This window comes from Dioscorea cayenensis, chromosome 18 (assembly GCF_009730915.1).
Source record: "Dioscorea cayenensis subsp. rotundata cultivar TDr96_F1 chromosome 18, TDr96_F1_v2_PseudoChromosome.rev07_lg8_w22 25.fasta, whole genome shotgun sequence".
NCBI classification, from domain to species: domain Eukaryota; kingdom Viridiplantae; phylum Streptophyta; class Magnoliopsida; order Dioscoreales; family Dioscoreaceae; genus Dioscorea; species Dioscorea cayenensis.
Window position 1 is genome coordinate 17073413 of NC_052488.1, and position 19965 is coordinate 17093377.

The following is a 19965-nucleotide window of genomic DNA, read 5'->3' on the forward strand; positions in this document are numbered from 1 at the left end:
GCCGGTATTGCTATTCAACTTTAAGTTTTGAATTGTAGAAGAGCAATGGCAGAAACTCCAGTAAGTGATAGTTGTCGCCCCCACATGAAGTTTAGAGTATACATACCACACTAAAATGATTATTTAGAATTTAAATACCCATGAAAGTGATGTTTAATGTTTAAGTTGCTAACATTATACCGTCATAATTGAAGTGGCCTGTTGTGAGTTGATGTGTAATCTTATAACATGGCTATGCTGGTGTTGATGTTGAGGTACTGTTATATTCTCAGAAGATTTGCTAAGCAGATGCACACATGGAAGCACAAGTTTTTCAAAAATGATTTAGTAAAAGTTAAGACAACTTTTGAGTACGTTATTGAAGACTTAAAAAAAATATCCTGTTTTGTTCCGAATAGGTGATCAATTTTTCCTTATGAAATCTACAACAGCCTGCAATGTCATATTTAATCCACTAAACAAATATGACACTTATTTTTGGTGGATTTAATTTCAAACTAAGTTTCTATAGTGATACCAATGCAAAAGAAGTAAATTGAATACTGTATGTGTATTCCAATAAAGATTCAAGGCTTCGGTATTGAGATGCTTGCACTTTTGTTGCAAGTTGTGAAAAATGAGAGTTTTATCTAGAAAATAGAAAGAGTAAGACCTTAGATATTCTCTGCATGACATATGCAGCTCTTAAGTCTTATTTGGTTGTGTTTTAGGAAAAACACAGATAGAGATTCCTTCCCCGGTCTTATGTGAATTAATAGTCATCAAACTTTTTCAATCAAAACTCTACATAACCAATCCATGTTCAAGTTTGCTCGAGACTAATTTGAGCAAGAAAAACCTGTTCGGGTGTATTGCTTTCGAAGTGATCAAGTTGAGCGTGAGCAGAACAATAATATTCAAGCATAAGAAACCCACAATGTGCAAGTATAGGGACCCTGAAGCCTTGTACTAGAATCTACCTCCAAATACGAATGATATTGGAAAAGAGATTCTTGGTTCCATGGCAAGCAGAAGAAAATTTCATGGTAGCTTTTCTTCTGTTGTGTGTGATGCTTTTTCGAAGATGTTCACCTTTTGTGTATTGTGTGTAACAAAGTTGCTGATCATTGGTTTGTCACTGAATCAAAAGAGCATGCTATTGTTTTCCTCTACTTTTATATTAGATCGTCGACAGGACTGCTTTGGTGGCAAGTGGTATGGTAGGCACTATTTTCTCTTTGGAGTATGATCGTCTGTTCTGCTACATATGCTATAAATTATGTTCTTTTCTCACTTCTGACCATTACAAAAAGCAAAGCAAATTTCTGTAAACAAATGGATTTTTCCAGATTGCATACCACTCTTCATACCTAAATGCTACTGACTGCCGCTGCACAGGTGGTTCCGCTTGTGCTAAAAGTATATGCCTGCATAGTAGGAGATGCTGAACTCTTCCATCGACTCTTTGCTTTGCTAGTTCAGAAATTCCACTCTGATTCACTACTTGATAGGTATATTTGAAATTTGTTTCTTTGACTGTAATACTTCTTTTGGTGAAAGCGATGTAACCATGATAAATGGAAGATGATTGATTCGTTAATGTGCAAAAAAATACATTGTTTCTTCTGCAATGAAAAATCCATTTTTCATCTTTTCAGGCGTGGTTTTCTGATAGTGAGCAACCTATGTGCTCTCTTGAATGCAGAACAGGTTTATCGTAAGTTTTCCTCACTAATAGAGGGAGAAGATAACTTGGAATTTGCATCTGAATTTGTGCAGGTTTTCCATTGCTCATGATCTGTCTTATTCTTTCTATAAAACATACACTCTCCACTATTAATTTGTCTGTTGATGGTTTAATGCCAGAAACTAAATTCTATTTTAATCACCTCATCCTACTTGGCTGACATGCGCGCTCTTTTAAAGCAAACATTAGTAAATGCTGCTGGCAAAGATTTGTTTCTTTCATTATATTCTTCTTGGTGCCATTCCGCACGTGCAACAATAAGTCTGTGCCTTCTTTCTCAGGTATCAGAAATTTTGCTGGCAATGTGCTATTAATTAAAACTGTTTTCACTTATTTATGTTATTTGTGGCCATATTTACAGGTATATCATCATGCAAATTGTGTAATCCTGTCAATGGTGGAAGAGGATAGAATGATGAAGCCCTTGATAGGGGCAACCATTGTGGTCTTTTGGCTGGAGCTTCCTAGTTTTGCTCACATTAAGCAGCAGGTTTGGAATGTTTGTACCCATTTAATGATTCTATAGTTTCGAGATGATTTTGGCATAAAAATTTATGTTCAATGAGCTTATTTAGTGGTTGAAGTACTACCTCATTTCAATTTGAATATAAACGTCACCGTATTTATTAACTTTTGGATAGTGGTGTAACCAGTTCAACTTGTTTGCAGCTTCTTGAGGATCGGATGTCTGTATGGTTGAAGAAGTTGTTATATCGTCTCATTATGTTGTTGCCGCGGGTAATCATGAATCTGTTTAACATATAGGATGCATTAATATATTTATGAAAGCTAAATTCCATTTTTGTCTATCTAAAATGGCTGTGCATATTAAGAAATGAACTGTTTTTTTTTACTGGTTCCAAGTTTTGACATTTGAATCTTTCTGTCATGCATCTTTTGTTATGACAACAAAATATAATGATGGATATATAATTCTCTTTCTATCTGTTGTAGATATTGTTATTTCTCCATGAATAACCAAATTGTTAACCATATGTTTCTTTGCTCCTCGAATTAAATAATATGCGGAAGTATCAAGAAGATATTGTTTCGATCATGTATCATTCTTGATCTTGCAGGACAGTAAAGCCTTCGAATTGTTGTCGGAAAGTTTGGGAAGCTTACCAAAACATAACTCCGTCGGTACTCAGTTTGAGTGTGCATCTTGCGGCAACCAACACCTGGAGACTCTACAACTAGCTGATCCAGATGATGAGAACCAAGATATTGGGAATACAAAGGATGCCATCAACTTTGCTTCTCTGCTCGAAAAGTTTATGCACATACAGCGCAAATTTTTTAATCATCTCAAAACAAAAATGCTGCTGCAGCGCCACAAGTCAGCTTCCTCGTCATAAAAGGTCAGATCAGTTCTTTCTTGACCTTGTTGTAGGTAGTGTTTGTGATTAACTGTGAAGATTGCTTCAAAACATCAAGTCAGCATACATCCATTCTTTGTAGATTCTAAGAATTTTGCAGTTGAGTCATAGTCTGTAATCATGCTCTCCATGTTAGAAATTTGCAGATAAGTTTTTGTTTACTTCAACTTGTTAGGAAACACAGGAAAACTATAAATCATGGATAATGCATTGATCTCCTGATTGATATGATGTTTATGTGCTCTGGTATATTTTGGTCGGAAAACAATGCTTGATGATATAGTAGTGATTTCTCTGTTTTGTTTCAGAAATTTCTCCACCAAATGGAAAAGATGTATCAGTAGTTCTCATGCATTATAAATCATAAATTTCTTTTCTTGATCATGATATGATTAAATAAATTTTAGAGTGTGGACGTTGAAAGGAGCTGATTTCTTTTTTTTTGGTGCATGGCTTTGTTTGTTTTCTTAAGTAAGGTTAATAGATTGCATAGTTTCTGTAGACTACCAAGAACACTCTCCCTCATTATAGAAATATGGAATCAAAGAACTTCTTTGGGGTTTCTTTGATAAGCTTGACATTAATTATCTTTTTAGTTGGCATACAAATATTAATGCTTTGTTGGAATACATAACACAAGCATTATTTTTGTTGGACTTGTATGTATTATTTATAATTATATATTTTTTAGAAAAATATATTATATATGCAAATTTATTTTAATTTTAACACACAAGATGCTAAGAATCACAGACAAACCAAAGCCCATGCTATTCGTTTAAAAGAAAATTATATAAAATAACTAGGAGACCTTGGAGTCACCAATAGGCATGACTGAATTTTGATCTATTGCATAAATAATTCCAAAAAGCCACCTTACTGATGAAAAGGTTCACAATATGCCCATGAATTGTGACATGGTGTTTACTGCTGCATGGAGTTTGCATTTGTGCAGGGGTGGGGTTTTTATGAGCAAGGGGGATTGGTTAAAATGGTCAAGGATTAGGTAAATTAAACAAATGATATTTTAAGTTTAAATTTTCATGTATATAAAAACATTGGTTGATATAATTCTATCCCCATATAAAATTCGGAGAATTTTTGTATCAACTCCCATATAGAACTCGGAGTACTTTGACCAGAGTAAGATTCTAAAGCCTATAATTATAACTATTGAGATTTTGAGGAAGCGGATAAACCATAATTAATTAAATGACATAAACTAAATACAATAGTCTAAGAACATAAAGAACTTAAAGCACAAAAAAAAAAACAAAATCAAGGAGCATTCTATGAAGCTGTGCTTCCTAGATGGCTCAACAGAAGCTAATCAGGATGGTCCCGTACTGATATATGTTTCTCGCGAGCTACTCGGCTTACCCTCTCCAGGCTCGATGAACTCCAAGCCTCTCTTCATAGTTTGAATGACTCCTTCAACATCTGCCTTTTGTGCTCTAGCACTACGAATACCCAAAAAATAAATATATAAGTGATTTTAATGATCAAAGAATGAAAAGATAAAAAACAAGAATAAAAAATGCGTCTATTCCTTTTGAGTCTAACATTTCAAAGAATAGCTCGGCCTAGAGTGTCCCAAGTATCTTTCATTCGCCCTATAAGATGGGCCCTCCAAATACCCCACATGTTAGTAAGAGAATCTGGGAAATGAGTTAGCCCCAGACTCCGACCAAAGTGTTCCGAGATGCATAATGTGAAAGGGTATTGTAGGAATAGGTGATTTCTTGATTCTATTGCCACATGACAGAGTGTGCAAGTGTCTGTTGAAAGTCTATTGCATCCTCTTTTGACTAAGTTTTCAATAGTTAGAAAATTATTATCCCATGCAAGCCAGGTGAGTGCCTTTATCTTCCTAGGACAATAGCCTTTCCAGGTTGCCACACTGATTTTACAGCGGATGGCACCGTCAACTAGGAAGTTATAGAATGATTTAACTATGAGGGTTCTGTTAGAAGTAAGACTATTGTTTTGAATCGTTAGAATGTCCACCTAGTCTGAATTAATTAGGGGGATGGGAGGAAGTATCACTTCCCTGAAGTGGGATATCACTTTCAGTACTTATGGTATTCATTTATCAGAAAGTGAGAATGAAAATAAAGAGTTCGGATATTGGGTGGACTTCTATGAGTTCGGAAAGAATACTATAAGTGAGGGGAGTTGGTTTTTATGGAATGGCTTACTTCCCCCACTTCAATAAAAAAAAATGCTGAAGTAGGTAAGTGGGTTTAGTTCAAAACCCACTTCCGTGGGGAAAGTTACACTTCCCCCACCTCATGACAAAAAAAAAACACCAGATGTCACTTCCCCGACTTCCTTCCACTTTCTCTGAAAGGAATGTCCCCTAAGCATCCCGGGGAAGTAACTATTTGGTAACTGACCAAAAGTTTGAAGAGTAGACACAAGTTTATGAGACAATCCAAAGATGCCTTAAAATATATATATATATATATATATAATGAGTTTTATTATGCGGATCCCCTCCCTTTTCTTAGCCGCACTCCATAAAGTACCCCTGGGGTTAAAGTAAGTGAAAACATAACGCTTAGCACATCCACAAATAGGATAAAGAGAAGAGGTAAAAGGGAATCTCCTTATCTAACGCCTTTTTGATATCTAACATATTTTTTTGAAGTACCATGGATGAGAATGGAGACCGCCTTACAGGAGTATATGATATTTTTTTATCCATCCTATCCAATAAGATCAAAACAAAAATGTGAATTCTATCAATTTTTTTTTTATCCACATTATTTTTTTTTATTTTATCTTGGGACATATCCCATTACTTATTTGTTTTAGTTTGGTATGAAAATTTTTATTTTTAGATATTTTAACCACTTCTTCCAACAAAGCGGCACCACCGCTTTCAAATTAAGGTAACAAGGTTTATTTGGTTTTTAAAAAATTAAATACATTTTCACTTATATATATGACTTTAATATTTATTATCATGAAACGATAGGATTATATGAAAATAATATCTACATTCTAATACATTTGCAAAACTCAAACGGCATGAATTATAGTAAATAATTTCACAACAGAAAGGATCATAATATTATATTAAACATTATAAAATTTTTAAAACGACAAATAAACTCTCAAATACGATGAATATTGCATTAAAAAAAAAAAATTACCATTAGTTAAATAAAATTTTATATGCTTATTCATTATCGGTTGAAAATTAAAATAATAATATATATAATATATTCTAGTTTTTCCAAATAAACCCCTTTTTTTTTGTTTGTTTGAAAGAAAACTGTTCTCCCAGAACAAGCCAAAACCAGGGCGGGAAGTGACGCGAAGCATATAACACTGCCAATCCCGCATTCAATCCTCGATGATTCAACGTCAAAACCCTAATCTTGGGCTGTTCTCTCTCGTTTTCTCACTGGGAATGATCGATTGATCTTGAAATCCAAGAAGTTCAGTATGTTGGCTCCATCCTCCAAGCATCTGCTCAACAAATTGGCCGAAATCCCCTCCGATGTCTTCTGGAACATCGGAGATGAAGACCTCGACACCCGCATTAGAGCTTCTAATGAGGCATTTCTCTGTTTCTCTTAATTGATTGATGTTCTTTTGGAGTTTCTTGATTGACTCTCTGATTATCTTTTGTTTTTCCTCTGTGTAGCTTTTTAATTTTGTGAACAGGCTTGAATTCAAGGTGAGTCGTCAGAAGATATTGACCTTGATTGAGTACTTGGAGACAGATCTCATGAGCCCAGGACAACCTCACTATCGAAAGGTTTCTTGATGTTTTATCCCATATGCTACTTGAAATTTGGATGATTTTTATTGAAATTTTTGGTTTTGTGGTATTTTAGAAAGGTGGAATAGTTGGACTTGCTGTATTGACGGTTGCATTGAGCAAAAGGTTTGCTGCCCCTTTTCTTCATGTAAGAAATTTGACCATCACTTGATTAATTGAATAAGTGTTCTTCCATGTTTCTTGATGCAAGAAATGTGATCATCACTTGATGAATTGAATGTGTGCTCTGTCCTTGGAAGCACAAACTTCAAATTTGGGAATCAAGGTTTAGTAGTAGTGTATCAGATGTCATTCCCTTTTGTTACGTATCTTAGATATAGTGTTTATTTTCATGATGAGGTTTAGTCCAAGAAGAAAGCTGCAAGTTGTAGTTTTTGTGTTGTTTACTGATTTTATATAGTTACTGTCTTTATTTCATCTTCCTTGCAGAAAATTCTGCCACCTATACTTGATAGTTTCAAAGATAGTGATGTTTCCGTTTGCGAGTACGCTTGTGAAACGATTTGCGTTATTGCAATGGTGAGTTCTGGTTAACTAATGCCTATTGGCTCGTGTATTGGATATAACTCATTATCTCCGGCTGCTGAATAGGTTGTGAAAAGGGAAATCTTTCCGTTCTTTGACCGGATATTCTATGCATTTTGTTTTCCCTTCAAGAACTCTGACATAGATCGAGGATTTCTTCATAGGAAATTGACCAAAGTTACAGAGGTAAACATCCATGCGAACTCAATATATGCCAGCAACTTGAATTTCTCAAGTTAGCTTTTAGTTTCTTGAGTATAACTATTTTTTTTGTTATGATCAGTACATTGGAACTGTGGACGGTAGATTCAGGTGCTCTCTCTTCAATTTGCATTGGTTTGTATACTCACTGTAAATATGCTTTATTTGTTCACTCATTTTTATTTGTTTTCCTTTAAAGCATGGAAGAATTTGTACAATTCCTGAAGGAAAGGATAAGGAAAATGTTTTGTAGCGCCCGGATATTCTTGTTGAGATGGATTGAAAATAAGGCTCCTCATCATGTGGATTCAGAATGGTTCCTTGAGTTATATGTTGAAGGTATCTGTTTTGGAAAAGAAATACTATTTAATCAGCTGCTTGTTAGATCAACTAATATGCCCTTTATGTTTCAGGTTTGTTCCAAATGTTAACGGACTTACCTGATGACAATGGAGGTGTTTGTGACACCCTTGATAAAATTCTGCAGTGCATAAAGGAAGGCCAGTATAGGAAGGTAAGGCCTTAGTCTGTTGGATAGATGGTTTTCTATATACCTTTTTACTTTTTCCCTTCCATTGCTTTAGGAATTTATTGCACCTTTCTCTATTACAGTAATTATACCAATTTTTTTTCTTTGGTCTGACCATGTATTGAAAGAAAACATAAGTTTTATAACTGGTCTACTGCTCAGGAGAATGCAGATTTTGGTCACTTCGCAGAACCTTTGCTGTACTCTGCATGCTCAGAGGATCCAGTGGCCCAGTTGACAGCATTGACCTGGGTAAGGCTTATTGTTATTTACTGCAATGAGGTTGCCATCAAGTTATGGGTTGTCCTCATATGGACCTCACAGTCTTTATCAATTAAAAGGTTGATTTTACCACCTTTTATCGCATAGTGCAGATAAATGAATTTAGAAAACTTGGTGTAGACCGGCTTGCCCCTTACTATTCTCGTATTTTGTGTGTCATACTACCCTGGTTTTCTGTTCCAGAGGTCAATGTATGCAAGGTCAAATTCTTCCATACTCTTTTTTGGTTTATGCCCAACTTATAAAGAATTATATTTAACTTTAATTTTATTTCTGTCCTCAGATTGCTCATGAAATTAGTGACGGCATTCGTAAAGTATATGCTGGTCCAGTCGAGAGATCAGAAATAGATGCTGTCCTAACTATTTTAAAAGTGTACTTTTTTTGCCTTTTATGTAAATACACAGATTTTATTGTTATATTTGTTTCCTAGCTGTTATATTTATGTTCCTAATGAGCTGCGAGAAAGAGTTGTGCATTTTTTTCTGATTGGGCTATGCGTGAGTAATGGCTGATACATAGTCTTTATCGCTTCTTTTTTTTTACTTTTGATTAGGACATTAAGTAGCGGATGGAAAGAATGTCAAATTGAGGCATTGATTTGGATCACAAAACTTCTGGAATGGCATAGGGATGAAGTAAGTTATCGTAATTTATGAAATTATGGTTTCCCATTTTCTTCCCAAACTATTTCCAGTTGATATGTTACAAGCAAAATTACTGACACAGCATTGATTTATTTACAATGCAACCTAGATCTGCAATCCACTGCGAAATTTTGTATTAATGTATTTATTTTTGCTTGTGTGCTGTCATCTTGTTTATATTATCTTTTTTCTTTGTTGGAAAATCCTTAAGGAATTAATTGTGCATTTTTATAGTGTAAAGCCCCTTGTAGGATAAACAAGATATTACCAATCAAATTCTTTGTCAAAGACTATTCCATTTTCCATAACACAAATAGAACCTTTTTGTGTGTCCAGTGCTTCAGGAGAAAACAACATATAAAACTTTGTGAAGGTGTAGGAAATAGAAGTAATTTAACTCAGCAAAGCCATCAATTCAGATATATTTACAATATAATGACAATAGCACTTCATACATCTATTTCAAAATGGAAGACTGATTACTTTTGCAACTAAAAATACTATAAGAATCTCTGGTGGAAGTGTGTTTTTCACGTTATTATAACATATAAGCACTAAGCACGGCATCTTCTCTTCCAAACTAACGGTAAAAAATAATCTTTATATCTAGGCTCATCTCTGATTTCCTCATGAGGCAAACTTACTGTCATTAAAGATTACTTCGCTTTTTCCTCTTATTGACAAATGAAACTTCTATCCCTTTCTTGCGTGTATATTCCATGTTCCAAATGTCTAATTGATGAATTGCACGAAATTACAAAAGGATTTTGCCGTTTATCAAGCATCACTCTCTTCTTTTCATTTTTTATGGGATTTTGCACATCCTTTTCTTGATTGCTTATGACCCTCATGTGAAACTCAGTTTCATGGTTGCATGTACAAAGCATGACTCTCTTTGAATACCTATGGTTGAAAAATTCCACCTATGCCATAAGTTTTAAATTTACAAAATTACAAATTATAAAATTAATATTTGCATCCAACTATTTTGCTGCATGTATTCTTCAACTTTGTTCTTCTTTTCTGCATCTGTATGGGTCTCAGAACTTATTCTGCACTTAAGCATTAACAACAAATCTGTGTGCATGTGTGCATGTATACACGGGCAAACACACATGCACAACTACGTCTGAGTCTTGGCTTCTTAAAGGATGATGTTTTAATTAGGAAAAGGAAGTATAATGGCAAATTGTCTTTCTTGGTATTCAAAATTTTGATGACATATCTTGCTAATACCTTGAAAATGTTAATGGAATTGCTGCTAAAGTTTTGTATTAATAATGTTTTGTTTAATATCTTCTATCTCTTGTGCTTATCTGGATTTCAGAGTTTGGCTGTTTAAAATTTAAAATTTCAATTTGTAACAGATAATGCCTTACCTCAATGAAAACTTTGATTTGCTTATCGCGGCACTGTCACAACCTTCTGATGAGGTACTTTCTCTTAATTCTTTCCATTTCTTCTGCACTCCTTTCATGCATCATCCTAAATTGTGGCTATGACAAAACATCAATACCCTTTTTTGTAAAATTGCTTACGGCCATGCCCATTTGTCACGAGAAATATTAGTATGCCGGAATTGTGGAAGCTCTGATAAGACAATTCTATTCTTCTTCTAATTTGATAGATTATACTATACATAGAACCAATTGGAAGATTTAAATGGTTTGAATCAAAATCAAAATGGGTTCAGGAAAAGGTCAAGCTCCTACCATCTCAACATACATCTTTTTTTTGTAGAAGAATATTTATAAAATATATAAATATATATATATATATATATTATGACATATTTATCAAAGTGTTAAGATGGTTTGAACTAATCGACGCCCCAGTTTGCCTGAAATTAAGTCTAGCTAAAATTCTTGCTTATCTTCTAAAATATCAAGGTGAACTTGAGCTTAAGCAAACAAAAGTAATGGATCTCACTCAATTTCCAGCCAAAGGACATAAGTTATAATTTTATCCTCACTTGTACATTGTGAAATAAAATTGTTAGAGCAGAACAGTGGTATTTAGACATCAAACATACATGTACAAATATATGATGCACAAAGCCTTGTATTAGACTCTCACCAAATATGATTGACATTCAAAAGAAAAATCTTAGGCTCCATGAAAATAGAGGAGATAATCATGGCAGTGGTTTTTGTTCTGTCACGTGTGATGCTGTCCTGCTAAGCAACATAATTCGTTTACTATGTGTGTTATGTGCAAAAAGATGCTGATTTTTGTTTGTTTGAATGCAAAGAACATGCTATTCTTTTCCTCTACTTCTGTATTAATCATCAACAGAACTGTTTTTGTGGCAAATCAGCACAAGTTGCTCTTTTGATTATGATTGAATGTTTTGTTACCCACGTTATAATCACATTTATTTCTCACTTCAGAACATTGTTCACAAAAGGCAAATTTCTGAAAATAAATGAATATTGGAGCATGTGTACCTCCATTAAGTCCTGAATGCTACTGACTGACTCCTCTACACAGGTGGTTCTACTTGCACTAGAAGTGCATGCTTGCTTAGCAACAGATGACACACAATTCAATCATCTTTTTGCTTCTCTAGTACAGGATCAAACTTTATGGGTAACTCTAAGGTGCACACAAAAATTGTTACTTTGATTGCAATACTTCTTCTGATGAAAGTGATAGACCTATGATAAATGGAAGATAATGAAACAGAATTGCTTTGTTTCTCATGCAATGAAATCTCCATTTGTTATTTCTTCAGCCGGGGTTCCTTGATAGTGCATCGACTGTGTGCTCTCCTGAATGCAGAGAAGGTTTACCAAAAGTTTTCTTCACTACTGGAGGGAGTAGATGACCTGGAATTTGCATTCCAGTTGGTGCAGGTTTTTTATTACTGTCTTGTTCTTTCTATGAAATATAAATTCTCCATTACTAATTTCTTGGTTTATGGTTTACTACCAGACACTAAATTATGTTTTAGTCACCGCATCTGAGTTGGCTGACATGCGTGCTCTCCTAAAACAAACATCGGAAAATGATGCCAGTAAAGACTTGTTTGTTTCACTGCATTCTTCTTGGTGTCATTCCCCAAGTGCAACAATAAGTCTCTGCCTTTTCGCTCAAGTATGACACATTTTGGCTGCTACATATGCCTTCAGTTGAAACTCTTTTCCCTTATCTGGATTTTGTCTCATCATATTTGCAGGAATATCGTCATGCTTATTGTGTAATCCAGTCATTGTTCGAAGATGACATTCTTATGGTCCCTTTGATTGAGCTGGCAGATTTGGTCTATCAGCTGCAGTTTCCATGCTTTGATCACATTAAGCTGCAGGTTTTGAATCCTTCCCATTATTTCACTGTTGTATAGTTTTAAGATGATATTACCTGAAAATTTTTGGTTGAGCTTTATTTGGTGTTTGAATTACAACCTTATTTCAACTTGAATTTAGCAGCACCTTATTTATTAAAATCTGGATAGTTGTGTAACCGTAATCAGTTTAACTTGTTTGCAGCTTCGTGAGGCTGGAAAGTCTGTGTGGCTCAGGAAGTTGTTATACCGTATCCTGATGTTGCTGCCACCGGTAATCATGAATTTGTTTAAGATTGAGGATACAATGAGATATTCATGAAAGATGTATTCCATTTTTTGTCTATCTTGAATGAGTACACATGCTATAAAATGAACTTATTTTCTCTAATGACATGGTAGGTGGTAATAGAATCATATGTAGCAGGGTAATTTCTCATTTTATTCACTTTATTATCTCTAGAGTAATGACATTGTTAAATAATATGCTGCGAATTTCATATAAAAGAGAACGGTATGCATACCGTCAATAGATTAGTTTGATTTTTTTCATTGCTTCAAATCATCTACACATTTAATTTTTTTTTTTCTTGTGTTTTTTTAAAAAAATCTTTATCGCTCATCAATTCACAGATCACATAATATATCATGTTTGATCTTGCAGAGAACTACAGTCTTCACTATGTTGTGGAAAACAATGCGAAGGTTGCCAGCACATAGTTTTGTCTGTGATCGGGTTGAGTGCTTACCTTATAGAGATTACCACCAATGCCCGGAGACATCCCAAGTGGCCGAACCAGGCCACGAAATCGGAGATACAGAGAATACACAAGACGGCATCAACTTTGCTTCTCTGCTTGAACAATACAAGAACACACAGCGCAAACATTTCAATCATGCCAAAACGAAAACACAGCTTCAGTTGCACAGATCTGCAGCTTCCTCATCATGAATGGTTAGATCATTTCTTTCTTTTCTTTTTAGCAGCAATTTTTTGTGTTGTGATTGCATTTATTTTGTAAAATATCTTGCTAAACATGACTGCAACATACATTAATTTCTAAGATATATCTATGCCGCATAAATGAAAATATCATGTATAATTGTGTAACTTGTAATATTTGTTGTACATATAGATAGACTGAATTCTTTTGGTTTGCTGTCAATAATGAGACGAAGGCATCTGATTTTATTTTCGCATGAAGTTTTTTTTGTTCAGTTAAGGAATGCTTGAAATTTATGGTGATTTCTCCATTCTGTTTGAGCATTTCTTTTCAACTCGCATGTGAACATGTGTTATACATTAAGTAAAAGAGCAAAATACAAGTAGTTTAAAATTTTTAATAATTTTTATGAGAAGTCATAAGCTTTTATAATTTCACAGAATCCTAAAACTTTTATAATTTGATGGGAACTTCAAATATAAAAGCTTATGACTTCTCATGAAAAATTATTGAGAACTTTAAATATAAATAACTAAAGGGTTGATAGCCCAATAATATTGACCCCACTACGAAAGATGAGTGTGAAATGATCAAGAGATCTTTAGTTCAAGTCTTGTTGTACGTGAGGATGGTAACGGGTCTCCAGTAATTATTGATGTGGGTTTAAAACCTAAATCTCATATCATTAGGTAAGGATGCACAAGCCGAATCATCAATTCTCTGCACATGCGTACACCTTGATGTATATAGTATTTGTTGTTTTTATCAAAAATATATATTACTAATTAGCAATTTAAATTTTAATAAAAATATAAAACATGGGTTATCTGCAAAAACTCCCATAATTTATCTAAAAGTAAAAAATGCTAATTATATGACTGTTTCTTTTGCAAATTATATTTATAGTTATTCAGAAACTTATAGAGATAATTTTTTTTATTTGATAAAAAATAAAAATGTAAAGTTAGCAAGTAATACACTCTTAAATCTCTAATCCACCCAACAATGTTGTAATGCTGTATACTTAAGAGTTCACTAGCAATAAGTAATAACCAAGGCAAGGTTGACCCAAGTCTCAACCAACAAGGGGTGGATTAAAAGTTGATATTTAAATGAGATTAATCTTGGTTAACAACTAAAAGTAAGACCTAGAAAAAGAACCAACGGATGGGACAATTAAATTAATGTTAATTAGTCTCATTTTCAAATTAGATAATTAAAACAAAATCTGGTGTTTATTTTGAAGATGTTTATTTTAAAATTTGGGAAAGAAGGATTTTCAAATTAGATAAATAAAACAAAATCTGGTGTTTTATTTTGAAGGTGTTTATTTTGATGTCTGGGAAAGAGTTGTACACATGTCTTATTTTAGGAGCTATTGAAAACATAGTTATATGTTGACCAAAATCAATTTCTTTAATTAATTATCATTTTAAACCAATCTTTAATGAGACATTTTCCTTATGAATGACCATGTTTATGATACAACTACTTTGTTATCCAGGGTTGTCAATTTATGAAAGACAAGATGAATTATTAGTATATCTCTATGAAAGATCTAAAACATTTTAAATCAAAGAAAAAAGTAGGTGCTATTAAGCTAAATTAGTAAATACTAATAAAATTATTGTTGGGATTGACTACATGTTCCTTCTCTCATGGAACAACTACTACTATCATACACATCTTTGATTTCACTAGTATGGGCACCACCATTTTGGGTGACAACAAAAGAGCTTGAACACTTAATATATATTTGTGATGGAAAATTAATCTTCTTGGATAATTATTTTCTAAGGAACCATGTTGCATATTTGTTTTTTGTTCTTGTTGATCTTGTGCATCTTTAGCATTAATTTCTTTTGGTCTGGGTTTTACTCATCTCAATAGTATTAAGAGTGAGAAGCAAGAGTTTTACTCATCTTCAAATCAACTAAATCAATCTTCTCAATCTAGAGCTTATGGACTTTTAGTGGATAAAGTCATGAGCAATTTTGTAGCCAAATACATGTGAATCTGACTGTCCATAAACTAACATGGAGGAAGATGATCTAGATAACCTAGGTGACTCAAATAGTATTAGGAATTCTAATGATACCACAACATTAATCTAGTTTCGAAACAACATTAAATTGGAAGCATCAGCTAATTTGGTGTCAACAAAATTAGGTTCTTGCTTTTAGAAGGCCCGTTGGAATGCTCCTAGCTATTAGATCTTTTTATTTTACTCTTTTTTTTTTTGTTATTGACTCAATTTAATCTTGTGAGTTATCTAGTTTCATGAATTATGCATCTAAATCTAAGCACTTCAATAACTTTATCATTAGTAACCACTTTATATCGTGGGTTTATTGGTCATGAATACACATGGTGTAATTCAAACGATGGGCTAAACTAGACATGTTTCTGGCCAATGTCACTTGGGCTCAAAATTTTATTCATATATTTCTTATTGGTCTCTATTTTAATAGTCGTAGAAATAGTGTTTATATTTTTAAGAACTATTATCATAAGGTTGTGTTTAGAGCATGGAACTTCACTCCTAATTCATCTTGTAATCGCCAATATTTTATTCTTTTTTTTCGTCCTTTGGGCCTCTCTTTACTATAGTTCCATCCCGCCCATTACTGTTTTACTATTGAGATTTCTATTGAATATTTACTGTAGTAACTCGAAGATTACTCCTTAAAACATATGCTCTCTTTTCTCTATTCTTCACCCCTATATTAAATATAGGGGTGAAGAATAAATATGCACTTCTTTAGTGTCATTCACTTTAAATTGTTAAGGATTTAATTGCACTCTTCATACTTCTATCTTTTATGATTTTTGAGTTTTAGGCAAGTTATTAATTTCTTGAATTTCATATTCAAGTTTTCTTTAAGTTGGTGTTTGAATCTTGTAACTTGCGTTTAGATGCTTTGGAAGGCTTATTATAAGATTTAATGTGTATATTTTGTTCAAATCAGAATTCTAGTTTTATTCCTCAATAATTTATGTAGAATTTTATGCTTTCAGGGCATGAAAATTTAATCTTTAAACGTAGTTACTGTAGCACTAAATTTGGTGGCCATGGTGGTTGTAATAAATAGGATGTTTGTTCATCTTCTTCTTGTTTTATATTTTATTTGTGAGAAGGGAAAGATAGTGGTAGTGTTAAGGATTCATGTGATAGAGATGTGTGATGGATGTGTATAATGAGGCTCCATGTATGCAATATGTAGAGCATACCATCTCCTATGTATAGAAATTATGCATGGCTAGTTCTGTGTCCTTTTTTGTTAATGAGTATGCATGGTTGTATCCTAGAGTGATGGAATGAGAGAGTTTAATTTGGGGTAGTGTATAAGGAAAAGAGTATCATAGCAACGCAAATGGGTGGACTGTGAGGTTAAATGTACTTATAAGTTGTAGATGATGATCATATTTGGGCCTTTAAAGATGAGAGGAAATAGAATGTGTATAATATGCATTGCATGCTTGGAGAGAAGGTGGTGTTTGTGTCATGAGAAAAAGGATGCTCCCGGTGGTGGTAGCGATGATCAAGAGGTGGTGGTCTGAGTAATGAAGAAGATCGGGAATGAGTTAATAAGGGATAAAAAATATTAGAGGTTGTTAACAAAATGTTGAAGTAGCATTTATAGGTTATGTTTCAAGATTGATTTATTTAAGTTGGTTGGGTTAGATCCTAGGGCAATAGTTGATGAAGCTTCAGCTTAAGTGATTTGGGTTAAGTTTGGTTGTGAATTGTTGGTTAGGGGAGTTGAATTGGTTGAGCTTGGATTATTTGGGTTGATTGGGTTCAGCAACTTTGGTTTTAAATTGGGTTGATCAGTGTAAGTTGGTTAGGGGAGTTGAATTGGTTAAGCTTGGATTATTTGGGTTGATTAGGTTCAGCAACTTTTGTTTTAAATGTGTTGATCAGTTTAAGTTGGGCTTAAAAATGGGCTTAAGTTGGTTTAGCTTAGATTTAGTCAAATTGGTTTTGTTGGGCCTAATTGTTAAGCGGGTTTAGTTCAACCAAATAAGTTTAAGTGGTTCAATTGAGTTGGACTAGTTAGATCGGACTTGGTACAAGGCTTTGATCCATTGAAATTGGGCTGAGCCGGTTTAATTAGGTGTGGGTTTAATTGGATTAACCTTGTTGGGAAGGTTATGTAAGATGTGGACTTGGTTCAAGTTGAGTTTGTTCAATTGGAGTTGTTTCAAGTTGGGTTAGCACAATTTGAGTCGTCTTAACTTCAATTAAAGTTAGTTTAAGTTCAATCAACTAGTTTTAATTTTAGTTGATGGTTGGTTGAGTTCTTTAGAGTAAATTTAAACTGACATTGAGTTCTACCTTTCATGCATATTGATATAGAATTTCATATTGTTTTTGTTTTTGACTTACAACCTTGTGAGTTTATAGCTGTGAAGACCTCGGGTAATAGTAAAAACCTGCAGAGGAGTAGTAGTCTAGTGCCTGCATTAGTTAATAAGTTTTCTGAGTGGATTTATATTTTATTTATAAAAGAATATTTGAAAATTGTTTTGCTATGTATATCTATATAGCATTCTTGATATTCTACTTTGGTTTAAATAAATTTCTTATGTTGTTATAACTATGCTATGTTGTTCGTTATCATACCTTACAATAATTGTTTAACATATTTTATATTTGGGATTATGTGTGGAATTTTGTTGATTATCTTTATAATATGGTTTTTGATATATAAATGTGTGGGTTGGTTCTTGAAAAATATTTAAAGATGTTCATACTGTACAATATGAGTTATAATTGACATGATGTTTTTTCATTAGTGACGGGAGCCTAGAGCTCCACTTACTGTAGTAAGAGTGCCCACAGTCCAGCCTATTAAGAGGCGGCATAGGTAATCAGATATATATAAACCCATTTAGGAGATGTTGAGAGAATCTAATAGGGAAATTGGAGGAATACCTCCAAGAAGACTGACGCACTATGATTCACCACTTTTGTGGACTCTGTAAACAACACCAAAGTAGGCTAATTTTATTTTCTATAATCATGGAATGTACAATATTTGGCCTTGGCGGGTTTAAACTTAGCCACAACCATGGCTATGTTCAGGCTAATTTCTTGACGAGCCTTTAGAATTTATTTATGTTAAACAAACATTAGACCTTATTGTAAAATTTTCAATGTATATTTACAGTATTTTGAGCCTAAATATGTGATTTCTTGTCTTTTTTTTTTTTACATAACTGTCTATCCACTCATTAAATAATTATGATACTCATAATATTTTCCATTCCTATTTTTCAGGCTTAAGCTCTTAGCTTGGTCGTGCTTCTGAAAGTTGTTGTGTTGAGCACCGTCAGTGGTCTTAAGCTGCTTGCATTGTTAAGTTGGTTTTTGCAGTATAGTCTTGTATTAGTGGAGGGATCAGTTAGGGTGTGAATTTGGAAACCCCCTTCTATTAATCTTTATCATGTGCATTTTATCTATTAAAGATACTTGAATTATTCTAGTATTTTATTGTGGTTTTATGGATGGAAAATTATTGGTTTCAATAGTAATAGTAATAATTATTATTATTATTATTATTATTATTATTATTATTATTATTATTATATGAACTATGCTCAAGATACCATTAGCCTTGTGATGTTTTGAAGTAGTAGATACGTGCATCGTCTACTTTAGGATATCGTGGTGATTACCACGTGCTTGGCCTTGAGTTGCGGAACGGCACATCTCCTATGCATTCCTTCACTCATTTTGTGTCCGAAAATAAAGATCTAGAGGACTACTAGTATGATTTCTTTGAATACCAACATTCAAAACACTGAATTGGAAATTAGCATCTTAAAATCCACTAATGTCTCTGCTAACTCACATTCTTGGGATAGTGGATTGCTTAATCTCTCTACATTAGACATAATGAGCTGCTAGACTTCTCTACATTAGAAATAGTAATCTCAATACCAACTTCAACTATAATACTGCTTAGCTTCACAATAACAAAAATAAATTTTTGTTATCGTTGATAATGCTAGTTTAATTTGTTTTGAACAATATGAAATTGAGAGATGTTTAAGTAATTATACCTAAATCTTTGGACCACTTCTAGCTCTGTTATTTTCAATGATATCAACAATGCATTCCCTAGTTATTTAAATGTCTTTTTACTGGAAGAAAAAAAAACTTGTTAACTAGGTTGGTTGCTAAATAGGAGATTTTCCACACTTTTAAGACTATGGCAGGGAGCAAAGGCCATGGAATGAATAGTTTGAAAGAGGAACTTTACCTAACTTTTTGGAATGAAGTAGGGAATCATCTTTTTAATACAATTTTTTATTTTTCCCCCGTATCTCTTCCTAAGGCAGAGGGAGGACTTATGTTGTTTTTATCGCCAAATGTGACTCCTCCAATTGTGTTACTAAGTTTAGGCCAATTTTTTTTTTTTTATGTAGCATGTTACATAAAACTATTTCCAAATTCCCTTCAAAATGCCTTAAAAGTACCTTTTAAAAACTTCTAGGTGTTGAGCAAAATCGATGGCTTTTTATCTGGTTACTCCACTTTCATTCAAGAAGTTGTGTATTCTCTAGAAAATGATACCATAACCCTCCTAGGATGATGATGATGATGATGATGATGATGATAGTTGATATTGAGAAAGCCAATAATGTCC

At 33.5% G+C, this 19965-nt stretch overlaps 2 protein-coding genes across 2 annotated transcripts; both read left to right on the forward strand.

The window, feature by feature from the left end:
* The first annotated feature begins 1353 nt into the window (after positions 1 to 1353).
* LOC120282845 (protein VAC14 homolog) lies at positions 1354 to 6650 on the forward strand. Its single transcript, XM_039289683.1, has 7 exons — positions 1354 to 1490; positions 1638 to 1758; positions 1846 to 2007; positions 2088 to 2216; positions 2396 to 2464; positions 2806 to 3087; positions 6382 to 6650. Exons 1-6 carry the CDS (start codon positions 1354 to 1356, stop codon positions 3082 to 3084), a joined length of 897 nt encoding a protein of 298 aa, XP_039145617.1. The 3' UTR covers positions 3085 to 3087; positions 6382 to 6650.
* Positions 6651 to 6783: 133 nt separating this feature from the next.
* Positions 6784 to 18704, forward strand: LOC120282609 (protein VAC14 homolog). The gene is made up of 19 exons (XM_039289444.1): positions 6784 to 6874; positions 6954 to 7025; positions 7328 to 7417; positions 7490 to 7609; positions 7707 to 7735; positions 7824 to 7963; positions 8038 to 8138; positions 8316 to 8405; positions 8528 to 8635; positions 8719 to 8810; positions 8992 to 9073; positions 10450 to 10515; positions 11573 to 11682; positions 11817 to 11937; positions 12017 to 12178; positions 12261 to 12389; positions 12571 to 12639; positions 13030 to 13320; positions 18594 to 18704. Exons 1-18 carry the CDS (start codon positions 6845 to 6847, stop codon positions 13315 to 13317), a joined length of 1899 nt encoding a protein of 632 aa, XP_039145378.1. The 5' UTR covers positions 6784 to 6844; the 3' UTR covers positions 13318 to 13320; positions 18594 to 18704.
* Positions 18705 to 19965: the final 1261 nt, after the last annotated feature.